This window comes from Hypoxylon trugodes (assembly GCF_022578975.1).
Source record: "Hypoxylon trugodes strain CBS 135444 unplaced genomic scaffold F4822scaffold_2, whole genome shotgun sequence".
Lineage (NCBI taxonomy): Eukaryota > Fungi > Ascomycota > Sordariomycetes > Xylariales > Hypoxylaceae > Hypoxylon > Hypoxylon trugodes.
In genome coordinates, this window is record NW_026250017.1 from 2,946,989 (window position 1) to 2,961,060 (window position 14,072).

Sequence of the window (14,072 nt, forward strand, 5' to 3'; positions counted from 1 at the left end):
GACATGCTTTATTAATGAATTGAAAAATGAATATCTAAGGCAAAGAAATTATTTTATCAACTTTTTAACTAGGCTGAATTATTACTTCATCATCGTCTCCGCGTTCTGGAGTCGACCGCCCTGAATTGGTCTGCTAATTGCCGATCATCTAAACCGTATCAAGTATCGCTTCGAACGGTACCCGTTGCAAGATCGACGAGGATCCCGGTCTTATCTAACATTCTTACTGCATCTTTTTACAAGGACCCCAGATGTTGAGCTAGCCGACTGGCGGGAAGGTGGGAAGAAAGCCCCCCTTTCTCCTGAAAGCCACCATACAAACAGGCTTTGCCTTTTTGCGGCCCTCGCAATCACCGGCGCCCTCCAAAGGAGACAAGGGCAGACGGGTCGAATAAGGGGTTGACCAGGTCAATTGATTCATTCTTTTATCCACTTACCCAATTGAACCTTAAGTCACTTAAGTCGCTCATTCATGCTTTACCTGCTTTACCATCATAGCACAGCCTAAGAGCTGCATACCCACGCTCCTTGATACTTCTGTGTGCGCAACCACTTGAAACGACACACTTACGATCCTTATCACTTAATTGAATTAACCGTGTGGCCTCGGCGCTGCCGACATATACAATATTCTCTAGTACTTACCTAACTCCCTCGAAGCGAACTATTCCTTCGACGACGCTCTTTATCACGGCCCTCACAGTCGCTCTCTCTATACGGGTTAACCCCCATACCCGTCAAACAGCGAACCGGCTTTGCTATATTCAATACTATTTAGTTCATACCTAAGAATTATACCAGTTACTATCTATAGACTATGCAGTCGACAAGATACCACAACAGCTAGTAAACATCTTAATAACGAAACCCCTTAGCCAAGATAACGGGGCTATCACGTTCTCTTCGCTTCGTAACGAAACGACCGACTCGATTATTCGATCATTACTTTCCTAATTTACTATAATCCGAGGGCGAGCCCTCGATCATCTACCACGATGCCGACTCAATCGATTTTGGTGCTGGCCACTGCGCTGGTCTCGTCCTTCCTCGTGTCTCCCGTCGCCGCCCAGCTTCATACCGATTGCGACCCATTGAACGCAACCTGTCCCCCCGACCCAGCGCTAAGCACAGCACATACCTTCTACTTCAATGCCACTCCACCAGATGGCACTTTCAACATGACCGCCGGTACTGTCGACTACAGTGTTGACAAGGGAGGCGCCTTCACAGTCGCCAAAAAGGGCGAATCGCCGACCTTAAACTCGAACTTCTACTTTTTCGGTGGTAAGACGGAAGTACTTCTGAAAGCAGCGCCTGGTACCGGAATCATCAGCTCCATCGTCTGGTCTTCCGATGTGCTCGATGAAGTTGATTGGGAATTTTTCGGAGGAAACACAACACACGTATCTACCAATTACTTTGGAAAGGGAGAACAAGATTATCATAATGCGATATACTACCCAGTCAATGGAGGAGTGCAAGACGATTTTCACAATTACACTTGCGTGTGGACTGAAGACAAGTTGGAGTGGCATATTGACGGGCAGCTTGTTCGTACGCTCACTCCGAAAGAAGCCAACAACACAAGGAACTATCCCCAGACACCGATGAAGCTCAGTCTCGGTATTTGGGCTGGTGGTGATCCGGACCAACCGAAGGGTGTCATTGAATGGGCTGGAGGTGTAACTGATTACTCCTCGCCTTACACGATGTACGTTCAGAGCGCTCGCGTCGAGGACTTTTCTACCGGAAAAGAATACTCCTACAGCGACCACAGCGGCAGCTGGGGAAGCATCAAGATCGCTAGGTAAGCCAACTCACTAGATTAGGGATAGAGAATATCCTGTGCGCGTGCCACTGACTTGAAGCTAACATTTCGGACTTTAGTGGTAACTCGACTGCGATCGAAAACATAAACAAGGAGCCAGAGAAGACCCTGTCCCAGAAGTGGGATGCTCTTCCCGCCAGCACCAAGACCGGTGTCTATGCCGCCGCGGGTGGTGTCGGTGCTATCCTCTTAGTCGCTCTGGTCTTCTACTACTTCAAGCAGAAGCGTCGTGGCAAGCAAGAGGCCGCCCTCGCAGCACAGCGCCAAGAGCAAGAACGCGTGGAACTCGAGAGATTCAAGAAAGAAGGAAGAGACCCCGATGCGCTCGCTTTCAACGGTGCCGAATACGATGCTAAGACCGGAGGAGCTGTTACCACGACATACGCTGTGCCCGACTCACCACCCGGAAGCTCCGCCGGCCCGCCTGAGAAGGCTTGGGATCCGACGAGCTCCGGTGCTGCTGGTGCAGGCGCTGCCATGCCGCTACTCCGTGATGATGCGATGAGTCCTCGTATCGCTAGTCCGCGACCGGGTCCAGGTGGTCCACCACGAAATGGCAGTTTCGCATCCCCGATACGTTCGCAAAGCCCTGGCTTGCCGCCACAGTTCCCGGCTCCTAACCCGCAATCACCTATGAACCGAAGTTTCTCGCCTGCTAATGCGCCAATGCGGATGGGATCTCCAGGTCCCCAAAATGGTGGCTATGGAGGTCCGCGAATGAACAGCCCTGCGCCTAACCGTGGCCCTGGTAGCCCCGCTTCCCCAGGACCTAACTATGGTCAATACGGAGGATACCGGTGATCGTCGCAATTGAACGATGTCAATTGCAAATAATGAGATGGATTTCTTTGGGTCTTTCGATTGGATTATTACGAAAGGTGCGGCCGTTGGAAGCTTGACCGAGGAGAACGTTCGGAATGTGCTTTAGGGGGAGAGTGAGGAAGAGATGCTCATTCCATCTTTCGGCTGGCTACGATAGGTTCATGAGGTCATCTAATTTTTTGAATACCCCATATTGCGATTTATTGTGATATTTGTCTGTCAAGTTTTTCCCAAGCGCGATTTTACTACTACTTGTATATAGTGCTGTTGAATATTATCAATATTGATTGTATCTGACGCATCGCGGTGCTTTGAATCCTAGATGTTTTTCAAATCGTCGCTAAGAAAGCACATAGGTGAATAGTATGGAGCTGTTCGTGATAGTATGATTAGCCATTTCGTCCTTAGAATGCATGATTCCCAAAATCGTGAATTTTTGATAAGGACTAGAAATGGTCCTGGCGCCCTCTCCATGCAACCCAAAGATATGCTATCTCTGGATGAGAGGGTTGCATGTAACCTGAATTTTAACCTCCTAACGACGCATGAGCTAGTCGTGGGGGTTAGTAGCCCTACGGTTATCTCGATAAGGCGACATCACGACGTCCTTCAAATGCCTCGCCTTCATTTAGTTCCTAGGTCCCCCTTACAAGGCCTATTTGGTGGGCGAGGAAAAAATAGCAAGGCAATGAAGGGAAGAAATAGGTACGGACAAAATAAAACACGTTGGACAGTTGGATTATCCTATATAGCGTGTACGAATAGGTTATTCCTCATGTAATCAAAAAGTCCCCTATCCCCTTATCCCCAAAAATTGATCCCCTAAACCAACCACCCCTCTCCCAAATTCCCCGTTGTCCCAGGTAACCATGCGCAACCAATTCTTTCATCTCGCCCCCTATTTGCAAGCTTGCCAGCTGACGTGGACCTGCTGGGTGAAAGCGACGGTGGCATCGTCGTCGGAGATCTGGCCGGAGGCGGTGGTGTTGCTCGACGTTAAGGCAATGCGGTTGTTAACGTTGAGAATTCCGGTGGCGCCGCAGGGCGACCAGATGACGGAGGCGGTTGGGACTTGGTCCTGCTTGGTGTATACTTGGCCGTCGACCCAGAGGCCGCCACCGTCGATGGAGGTTCGTGTCGTGGTCTGACAGATATGTCACTAAAACTGCGCAAGGTTAGGGAGTAGGAGACTTACGGTAGCAGCGGCATCTTGGGAGAAATAGTAGGTGGAGTAGAAGGTACCAGTAACACCCTCCTCTAGCTGGGCGTAACCGTGGTATGTGGACTCGACGACGGCGAACTGGAAGCCACCGGGGTACTTGAGGTTCAAGTGGAGCTGGCAGTTCTTGGACTTGTCCGCAGGCTTGGTGCCAGGTCCGGTATAGACCTGGAAGGCATCGAAACCGAAAGTGATGACCTAGTCGGCCGGTTAGTTATGGGTTCAATTCCGGTCAGAGGGCTCATTCTTACCTTTCGGTCAACGGAGAGATCGGTGGTTACGGTTCCCTGGGGGCAACCGTTTCCACTAGCGGAAGCGGAGACGATGGTGATTGAGTCCGGGGACGGAGTGTCACCGTTGCTGATGATTCCGATGGGGTTGGCCGCAGCAAGGGCGGGAACGAGAAGAGCGGCGAAGGATCGCATTTTGATTGGTTATAGTTGGAAGAGCTGGTGTAGGGAAGTGAGTATGCGAATTAATTGAGACCCGGTAGTGAGGAACTGTTTGATTGTGCTGATGTGGAAAGGATCTACTCCATGCGGGATGAGGTCGTATTTATAATATTTTCATCGTCATCACAAGCATGTCGATCGAGTTCAATGCTGAAGCCTAGCCGGACGATCAAGTTTGGTCCTCCGGTCGTCACGGAGATAGGCCCTAGCGAACCAAGCCGCTCTAGACAACATGACGAGAAGTCGTGAGAAGTCGTAAGAACGCAAGCTGATTAATTTCGGGAATAGATTGCGAACCTAGACCTCGAACTGTGGGAGCTAAACCCTAGCCATGGACCATCCAGCCTCATCTATAAATTTGCGGTTGAATTGATGGTCGAGGAAGAATAGATGAATTCATATTAAGACCAGGAAGCCTAGCTCATATAGCTAGTCCGCTGGTTCGGTACGGAATTCTTTTTATAGAAACATCAGCACATCGGGACCTTGGTGACAACTGTGAACCTGGCCACATGACATAGCCGGGAAGCAACGCATCATCCAACGATTTGGAACTCGGTTCGAACCTGCGGGCGAGGTGTGGGTTACGGAGGCTCTGAAAACACCAAGCTGGATACGAGCAATATGGACAAGGTAGATCTAATTAGACCTACCGCCCAGTTCGTATGGCAGTTTCATAAAGTTACCGAATATCCGGACATGGATATCATACCTGATGCTATTTTGAATGAATTCGAGGTGATCGTAGATTAAGCTTAATTATTTGTTCATACCGTTCGCCTATCCGTATGCTAACATGGATTATTCACATTAGAATGTAGCAGCTGTACCTACACAGCGGATCGTTCGTCACACTGCATATTAGAGGGAAAGCGCACTACAGCCTTTTCGGATCGAGAATCAAAGCCCATTCTATTTGATATTTCTCGTCCTACTTGGTCGTAGTGTGAGATTGCTTCGAACATAGGTCGGATGGTGTCGTGTCAAGGTTCCGGACCGGTAACCACTAGACTTGACTCCCTTTGGGTGTCCGGACTGAGGGTTCATAGCAATGGGCGACAATTTCTGGATCTAGAATTAGGATCTCGATGGCATGGGAAAATCCAGAAGCAATACTAATGGGACGCCATGCTGACCCGGGTGCCTCCGCTGGCGAACACTGGCTAGAACACAGTATCATGTATGACTCTAATCGTAAGCACGAGGGAAAATCTCCCTGTTTGGTCCCTCAAACCTCTTTAACCTCTTTAGCCGCCTTGACGAGCGCCAGGGGAAAATGCGCGCTAGGCCCAAGACGCATGCTGCTCACACGTGTTATTCAAGGGTTATTCAAGGATAGATCACGATGAATCGTCCGTATTCTTATTTCGATAGTTCCAGGCAGTCCCGAGAATACTCTCTCATCTAGATAGTGAACCAAATGGGGATATCGCTCATGGGCCAGATCGCCTATTCACCGAGTTAGTTCGTGACGACGAAGTGGGTTCCGATGGACGATGTACCGTTTGAATAGTTGTGCAAACGAAGAGCTGCATGATCTGGACTTGCAGCTGAAGTTGTCTCGACCACCTGACATATGTAACGATACCAAAGGGCGACACAACAGAGTCGTACGCGCAGGCGTATAGTAACTATCGCAATACGCTCCGTACCCAGTCAGGACCCAAATTTAGAATATTTCCCTGCGATCTAGCAACTAAGAAGTTTTTAGCGATTAATATAAATATTCCCACTTATAGGCATGCCGAGACAATATCAAATCACCTAACTAGCTCATTTCGACAATCGGAGCTTTCAATGTCGCATTGGCACCCCGCTGAGGGGCCAGGCTGGAAGCTATGTCGTCAAGAAAACAAAGTGTAGATACAATTTTGATCGTGCCATCAAGAGCGCGATGTTGACTCTTGTCGTCATTCACTAATGGCGCGCGAAAAGTCCATCTGCTAAAGCTGAGGGCTCACAATGATAACTTTATTGACGATAATGCCAATTCCGCTTGATTCTTCACAATTGCGACCGGGTACCTCAAAGCGGCGATAAATCGGGAAGCTCATCGAACCTTCATAATCTCTCATCGTAGCTTCATTCCCTCTACAATATTGATGATATTCCGCCACCTCTAATGAACTATCCAAGAAGAGAACCGTTATAATCCAAAAATGACAGCAATGCTTTCATCAGCGAGACCAAAAAATCTAATGCTCGGAGCTATTTACTAGAAGCGCTAAAGAAATTCGACAAGGCACCCAACTTCGTTTATGCTTCCACTTGTTTCAATATGCCTTCTAGATTTATGCTCTTGGGTCGTTCAATTGGTAGACCGAGAGCACGGTCCCAGATCAATTGAGCTAGAGGACCAAGTCCTCTGCTCACGCCGAACGTTGCCGTGTAATAAAGAGTCTCGTGGAAGCCGTAATGGTGGAACAAGACACCACTGCTTGAGTCAACATTGGGATACGGGTTCTTGGTCTTGCCGTGTTTTATCAAAACATCAGGAGCAACTTCGCTGTTGATCTTGACGAGTTGGAACACAGGGTCGTTAGCAATTGCGGGGCGGGTAGCTGCATAGTCCATTAGGGCTTCGAAGCGGGGATCAGGCTTGCGAAGGACGGCATGTCCGTAGCCGGGAACAACTCGGCCACTGTTAAGCGTCGACCATAAGTAGTCATGGACATCCTTTTCGGAGTAGTTTTTCGGGATGCTCTCCTTCATTTGGAGAATCCAACGTAAAACTTCCTGCGCAGCGAGCCTACGAATAATTATTAGATATCGCGAGATATCGCGAACGATAGCCGAAACTCAAAAGGCGGAATCTTACCCATGAAGAGGTCCGGCCAAACCTTGGAGGCCGGCGCTGTAACTTAGGAATGGGTCGCTAAGAGCGCTTCCGACTAAATGAGTGGTGTGAGCTGAGACGTTACCGCCTTCGTGGTCTCCATGAAGTGCAAGGTATAACCTTAGCAAGTCCTGGAAGTCTTCGTTCTTCTCGCCGCCCTTGCCTAGCATGGAGGCGAAGTTGTAGGCCCAATCCTGTTCGGGATCGACGTCGCCAGGCAATGCACCGCCATCGCGGTACGAGTTTTGGTATATCTTGGCGGCGATGGTAGGTAGCTTGGCAAGCAAGCTGATAACATCGTCAAAAGTGGGTTCCCAGTAATCGGCCTTGTTCAAACCGTGCTCATAAGCCCTTGCGAATTTTGAGGTGTAATTCAAAGCACTGACAGCCATGGCGAATTGAGTCATGGGATGTAAGTCATGAGGAAAACTATCCAGCATCTTGTTCACAAAGTCGGGAAGTCGAGCATGCTCGGCGAGCTCGCGTGACAATCCACGAACTTGGTTAACAGACGGCACTTGGCCGGTTAAGAGGAGCCAGAACATAGCTTCTGGAAGCATTTCTGTTCCCGACCTGCCTTTTGGTAGCTCTTTTTGGCAGTCCTTTATTGTTCGACCGTGGAATCGGATTCCCTCATTTGCGTCGAGTACGGATCCTTCCCAAACCATGGCCTTCAATCCTCTATGTCTAGGTTAGTCCTTGCAAATGGATATGCTGTGTTACCCGGAATATTACCTCATGCCACCGATAGTATTTTCAACTTTCACCTCGCCAATGACTTTTGAGCCATGGGCCTTCACTCTTTTGAGAAGTTCCCTCTTAGCCGGGATGACTTGCTTTAAGGTCTCTTTTAAATCGGGCTCAGGCGCGGTAGAGTATGACTTGGCTGTGGGCACAAGCACGGCCGGAACGGCACGTGGCTATCCAGAACATTAGTTATTTCAACTCTTCCTATGATTAAATGCGACAAGACAATATGCATGTATTGTTTTGTGTTTTCTGTAGGGTATGCTTACCCTTACGGCTTTTAAAGCCCTTGCTGTGGTTCTTAGATTCATCGCCATCTTAAGTCACGAAGAACTGGTAACAAGGGAGTATATTCTCGGTGGACACGGGAAGAATCAACCACTGTAGTGGCGCTGTAATTGGGGGGTTTGTTCTAGTTCGAAGGTATCATGTGGATTTCTAGCACAAAGACCTCGGAACGCCGTCGCAATTGAGAAAGCTGCGTCGTCAATGGGCAAAACGGGAAGAAGCTGGAGAAAAAGAAAAAGAAAAAGGTAAAAAGATAAATATGCGCAGGAATAAAAAAGTAACAAGGAAAACACGTCGGACGCCTAGCAACTTCCCAAGTCGAGACAATATGACCTGATGTGGGGGAGAGAGTTGGAGCTTACAGAACACCAAGGTACCTACCAACTTAAGTACTATATCCACCGAAGCTACTTCCCCAGACTGCAACGATGGTAACTCATCCCCACGCATAACCGAGGGAACCCGCGCTACCCCCTTACCCCGTTTGCCCGTTGGCTGACAATTCCCAGTATAAGGTACGCCTAAGGTATATGTACGTATAAACTTAAGATAGCGCCGCATGTGCACCCATAAGTACAACACCTACATAAGGTACAAAACAGGTAAAAAACATGTAACCAGACAACCAGATAACCGACCTCGGATCAACAAGAAGATCGACAATCGACCATCCCGGATGTCGCTCTTCAACCCCTGAAAGCGGGATCACCTCGGCTGCGGGCTGGCTTATCCCCTCATTATGTGTGTGTGTACATATGTAGGTACTGTGAAGATACATATGTTCCTACATAGATCTGTGCGGATATACGTATGTACATTTTAAGACCGGAGAAAAGTGAAATAAATTGATGGAATTGCCCAATGGGAATGAGGGGATCGTGTATTTTCATTCTTCATTATGACCTCATTTGGAGACACGGAAAACAGCACGAGGAAAGTTGCAGACCAAGGTTTACATGGGGTACCGAGCTAAATAGTGCAGATAGTGGTGGAGGTACATAACTAGAATCGGCCCTGATCGGTTTGCCCCGCGGGGCATAACCTTGGAAGTTAGGGAAGCTTGGTCGGGCATTTGTTCGACCGCGGGGTGCCCCACGCTAAGTTACGGCTGGTCGGATGCCATCGGCGTAATGTCGAGATTTGTCAACTCTAATAATTCTACTGAAGCATCTCGATCTTTTAACAACGTTGAATTGTTGCTTACTGATGTATATGCATTTGCATATATAGCGACCGTCTGAAGGAGTACCAAAGTAGCGACAGGATGGGCATTGTGTTTTGGTGAATCTCGAAGTTCCTCCATTCGTTTTAGGTACACTGTTGTCACATTACATCGAGCTTCCAATCTGACGGCCGAAAACGATCATGATGCTCCGCCGAGCAGTAACTCGAGCTCCTCGAGGCGCCATACTTCCTCTTCGTCCCTCGAGCCGTGTGATTTTCTCCAGAACACTATCTTGCACAGCGACGAGAATGTCATTACCTCCCGTAAATCCGCCCGTATCTGCGACACTCCCATCCGATTCGTTCCAACTCCTACCAGAAACTCAAAAGTCTGGTGCCACAGAAGATGCTCTATACGAGCAACAGATTAAAGATGTAAAAGAATGGTGGGCGTCGCCTAGGTTCGAAGGTATTAAGAGGCCGTACAGTGCTGCCGATGTCGTATCGAAACGAGGATCACAGCTCCAGAATTATCCGAGCTCCCTTATGGCGAGGAAACTCTTCAACTTAATCAAAGAGAGACTAGCGAAAGGGGAACCGATACATACTAGTACGTTGATATATAAAATACCATATAACAAAATACCAAATATTAATAACTATTAACCTTCGCTCGTAAACAGTGGGCGCTATCGATCCCGTACAAATGACGCAACAAGCACCACATCAAGAAGTCCTTTACATCTCTGGCTGGGCATGTTCCGCCGTCCTCACCACCACCAACGAAGTTTCCCCCGACTTTGGCGACTACCCTTATAATACCGTACCGAACCAAGTCCAACGTCTCGCTAAAGCACAATCGATGCACGACCGAAAACAATGGGACCTGCGACGGAAATTAACACCGGAAGGCCGGAAGGATACACCGTATATTGATTACTTCCGCCCTATTGTCGCCGATGGAGATACTGGCCATGGTGGGCTGACTGCTGTGCTGAAACTCGCGAAATTGTTTGCTGAAAATGGCGCCGCCGCTGTTCACTTTGAGGATCAATTACATGGCGGCAAGAAATGTGGTCACCTGGCAGGAAAGGTCTTAGTACCTATAGGCGAACACATCAACCGATTGAATACTGCCCGCTTCCAATGGGACGTCATGGGCACCGAGAATCTAGTAATTGCGCGTACCGACTCAGAAAGTGGTAGACTCATTTCAAGTGCGGTCGACGTACGGGATCACGAATTCATACTCGGTGTCGCCGAAGAGGGCACAGCGCCCTTAGCAGAGACATTACAAGAGATGGAGGCTGCAGGTGCATCAGGTGCAGAAATTGACATTTTCGAAGCCGACTGGGTGAAGAAGACCCGATTAATGACTTTCGACGAGGCTGCTGTCGAGCAATTGACATCGCAGGGCGTATCACAAGACAAGATCGATGCTTACCTCAGAGCTACTAAGGCCGATCGCAACATGGGTATTACAAAACGTCGTGAGCTCGCGAACCAGTACGCCACCAAGCCCATCGCCTTTAGCTGGGATATCCCGCGTACTAGAGAAGGCCATTACCACTACCGTGCCGGTATGGAAGCCGCTACAAAGCGAGCCATTGCTTTCGCTCCCTATGCCGACCTTCTATGGGTCGAGACCGGTGATCCAAAAGTCGAGGTTGCAGCTAAGCTTGGTCGCGCAGTAAGGGAAGCTTCCCCAGGCAAGGGCCTCGTGTACAACCTATCGCCGTCATTCAATTGGATGGCCCACGGCTTCACCGATGTGACACTTAAGTCCTTCATCTGGGACATTGCTAAGGAGGGCTTTGTGCTGCAATTGATTTCGCTTGCTGGTTTGCACAGTACCGCTACTATCACGAATGAGTTGGCCAAAGAGTATAAGAAAGATGGTATGCTGGCTTATGTCAACCTTGTCCAGCGACGCGAAAAGGAACTCGGTTGTGATGTTCTAACGCATCAGAAGTGGAGTGGCGCCAGTTACATGGATGGTATCGTGGGTGCGATCCAGAGCGGTAGCAGCGGAAGCAAGAGTATGGGTGAAGGAAACACAGAGGGTCAATTTCACTGAAAATACTCTTTTCTAGATTTATTTGACTTCACTTCATAGTGGATAGTCTGCATTGGAGCGGAGTTGAGGGAGTCTTTCATTCCCAAAAAGGTAGTTTATATGGTAGGGCTATGTCTAGAGTGTTGGTCTGTTTGGATCTCGAGATACCTTATCAGCTGCAAAATTGCGTGCTTGGGCAAGACAGCTTCCAGATAAGTAGATAGAAATCGTTTCTGACGACAATCTTAATGCTGGCCAAATTGACGTAACCCATGCATGCGCCCAAAATCCATCACGATATAAATGGTGAGCATATTATAGCTCATAGCGCATCCTTCAAAGCATTGTTCGTAGGCGCAGGTAGCGGCGGGCCCTCAGGCGTAACATACGCCTTGCTCATACCACCATCAACCACCATCTCGTGGCCATTAACATACCCAGCATCATCCGAAGCCAAGAAAAGTACAGCGCGTGCCTGCTCGATACCCTCACCGAAACGACCAGACGGGAAATGAATCTCGCGACGCATACGCTTCGGCACATCATCACCAAGCCAGTCCTGCAACAACGGAGTATTCAACGGCGACGGGCAAAGACTATTGAAACGAAATCCCTCGCGTGCATGCACAATCGCCAACTCGCGAGTTAGTGCCAGGACCGCACCTTTCGAAGCCGTGTACGCGAGCTGCGGGGTCGCGGATCCGACTAGAGCAACCACGGACGCGGTGTTTATAATGCTGCCTTTAGTTTTCTTGTTACGGCGTAGGGATAGAACGGCGTGTTTGCATCCGTACCATACCCCCTTGACGTTGATGGACATGGTAAGATCCCAGATCGCTTCGGGGGTGCCGATAGCGTCGTCGTCTTGTGCGTGCATGATACCTGCGTTGTTGAAGATGATGTCGAGACCGCCCCAGGCGTCGAGGAAGTCGACTGCGGCTTTTACTTGGTCTTCTTTGGATACATCGACTACCTGAATGTGGATTTTGTTGAGTTGATGCAATTGGAATTGAGTGGGATACGATCGTATCGACTTACCTTAGTTTCTATCTTGCCAGCTCCGGGGACCAGTTGCAGGACCTTGGCCTTAGCTTTCTCGAGCGCGGGCCCGGATATGTCCACCAGCAAGACATTGGCACCCTCTTGAGCGAAAAGAATGGAGGTTTCGAGGCCAATTCCACTGCGATCGAGGATTACCGCATCAGCCTCTATTTTCCGTAAAGTTCCATCATCACCCTTTATTGTCCTAGTAAATAACGGGAAACCTACCCTGCACCTCCTGTGATGACGGCATTCTTGCCCGCTAGACGACCCTTGCTCTCGGAAGCCATCTTTACCCGCACTATAGAACTCTTATTATAAGTAGGGGTCTTTGTTCTTCAACGGCTATGTCGAAGATTAAGTCGGAATTCGAGAAGTCGCACAGGTACGAAATGCGGTCAGCTTAGAGGTCAAGAAGAGTCAAGTGGACGATGGAGTCTTATTTGTCTAACGTTGTAGGTATTTACGAGTCTACGTCTATCGGTGATTCGGATGTATGATAGTGCCAGAGATAGCCCTATTAGCTATTAGATATGTACTATCCACGCTAGATAGTAGGTATTTCTGGACCCTCTTATGTGGCATTGTGCAAGATTTGGAGGGGCAGTTTCTCATACAGAGCCCCTCCACATCCGACAACGGCGCCGTAGTAATGATAAGGAGGAGATCCCGTGTCTTATCACGAACCCGGTAACATGTTCCGCTTTAGGTATGCTGCTCTTACTTTAGTAGGGTGTCGTGTGTCTTGACCCGACCCACATTGTTGCAACGTGCCTTTATATCTATTCGTAGGCAACACTTATAATGTCTGGTGTAAGTTTATAGTTAAAATATTTGCTTGAGTCTGGTACGTTTGTTGGAAACCCCCTAAATATTTCCATGTCAAGAAGGCCTTTGAACTTTATAATCTTAGCCAACCGAGGGTTGTCGAAGTTGAGAGGAGCTGATTGAGATCAATTTGTCTCTGGACTTTATCGGTTGAAGTGGCTTGGCACTTTTTATTTTTCAAAAATAAGAAAAACTACACTTATGGCCTAAATGAAACTGCAAAATTACCTAGGTAGATAGAGGCAGCCCGAAGAAACCGATAGATGTTCGTAACTTTATGGTCTTCATGGTGTCCGTGTTTAGGTGGGTACCTTTGTGTTGCCAATTTGCTTATTTCTTTTCATCAATTGCTCAATTTGAATTCGAAATGATCGTGGCGGAAGGTCAAAACACGAACTAGTTCGAGTCCGGAACTATGTAAAAGGATTAAGAACGGAAATAATTCAGACCGCAACGTGACGAGCAGATTTTGATATAATCGAGCATCTTGGTAGAACGGATATTGGTAAGAGTACTCCACGGGTCTTAGAATTGGCCCGAAGTTACGATGATACGAGATGCTTTGGCTTTACTCAGGCAGCCGACTATCTGAGGTTCGTCATCAATAAATTAAATATGACTTACGCGGCGAAGTTTCGGTATCCATGAATTGTTGCACCATGACGCCTTAGGCCCGGCACACCGAACCGAGAAAATCCACATCATGAAATCCACACCATTCCTGGCGTTAATCGACACGTTACTAGAATGATTTGCCTTTCGACGAGGCACGTTAGTAAGTAACATCTGCT

The 14,072-nt window shown here is 48.5% G+C and overlaps 5 protein-coding genes across 5 annotated transcripts; 2 read left to right on the forward strand and 3 right to left on the reverse strand.

Annotated features, from left to right (window-relative positions):
- Nucleotides 1-995: 995 nt before the first annotated feature.
- On the forward strand, nt 996-2,629 carry F4822DRAFT_425830 (glycoside hydrolase family 16 protein; the record flags this gene model as incomplete). Its single annotated transcript, XM_051460420.1, has 2 exons — nt 996-1,807; nt 1,888-2,629. The coding sequence occupies 2 exons, from the start codon at nt 996-998 to the stop codon at nt 2,627-2,629; spliced, it is 1,554 nt and encodes a 517-aa protein (XP_051318402.1).
- A 919-nt stretch (nt 2,630-3,548) lies between these two features.
- On the reverse strand, nt 3,549-4,294 carry F4822DRAFT_425831 (uncharacterized protein; the record flags this gene model as incomplete). The annotated part of the gene is made up of 3 exons (XM_051460421.1): nt 3,549-3,794; nt 3,846-4,067; nt 4,121-4,294. The coding sequence occupies 3 exons, from the start codon at nt 4,292-4,294 to the stop codon at nt 3,549-3,551; spliced, it is 642 nt and encodes a 213-aa protein (XP_051318403.1).
- Nucleotides 4,295-6,150: 1,856 nt separating this feature from the next.
- On the reverse strand, nt 6,151-8,305 carry F4822DRAFT_135147 (citrate synthase). The gene is made up of 4 exons (XM_051452763.1): nt 8,174-8,305; nt 7,893-8,077; nt 7,140-7,838; nt 6,151-7,070 (listed from the first exon to the last, which is right to left on the reverse strand). The coding sequence occupies exons 1-4, from the start codon at nt 8,219-8,221 to the stop codon at nt 6,578-6,580; spliced, it is 1,425 nt and encodes a 474-aa protein (XP_051318404.1). The 5' UTR covers nt 8,222-8,305; the 3' UTR covers nt 6,151-6,577.
- A 1,360-nt stretch (nt 8,306-9,665) lies between these two features.
- F4822DRAFT_436263 (isocitrate lyase) lies at nt 9,666-11,433 on the forward strand (the record flags this gene model as incomplete). The annotated part of the gene is made up of 2 exons (XM_051462292.1): nt 9,666-9,966; nt 10,040-11,433. 2 exons carry the CDS (start codon nt 9,666-9,668, stop codon nt 11,431-11,433), a joined length of 1,695 nt encoding a protein of 564 aa, XP_051318405.1.
- Nucleotides 11,434-11,583: 150 nt separating this feature from the next.
- On the reverse strand, nt 11,584-13,046 carry F4822DRAFT_135500 (NAD(P)-binding protein). Its single transcript, XM_051452765.1, has 3 exons — nt 12,682-13,046; nt 12,451-12,592; nt 11,584-12,385 (listed from the first exon to the last, which is right to left on the reverse strand). The coding sequence occupies exons 1-3, from the start codon at nt 12,741-12,743 to the stop codon at nt 11,735-11,737; spliced, it is 855 nt and encodes a 284-aa protein (XP_051318406.1). The 5' UTR covers nt 12,744-13,046; the 3' UTR covers nt 11,584-11,734.
- Between the last annotated feature and the right edge of the window lie 1,026 nt (nt 13,047-14,072).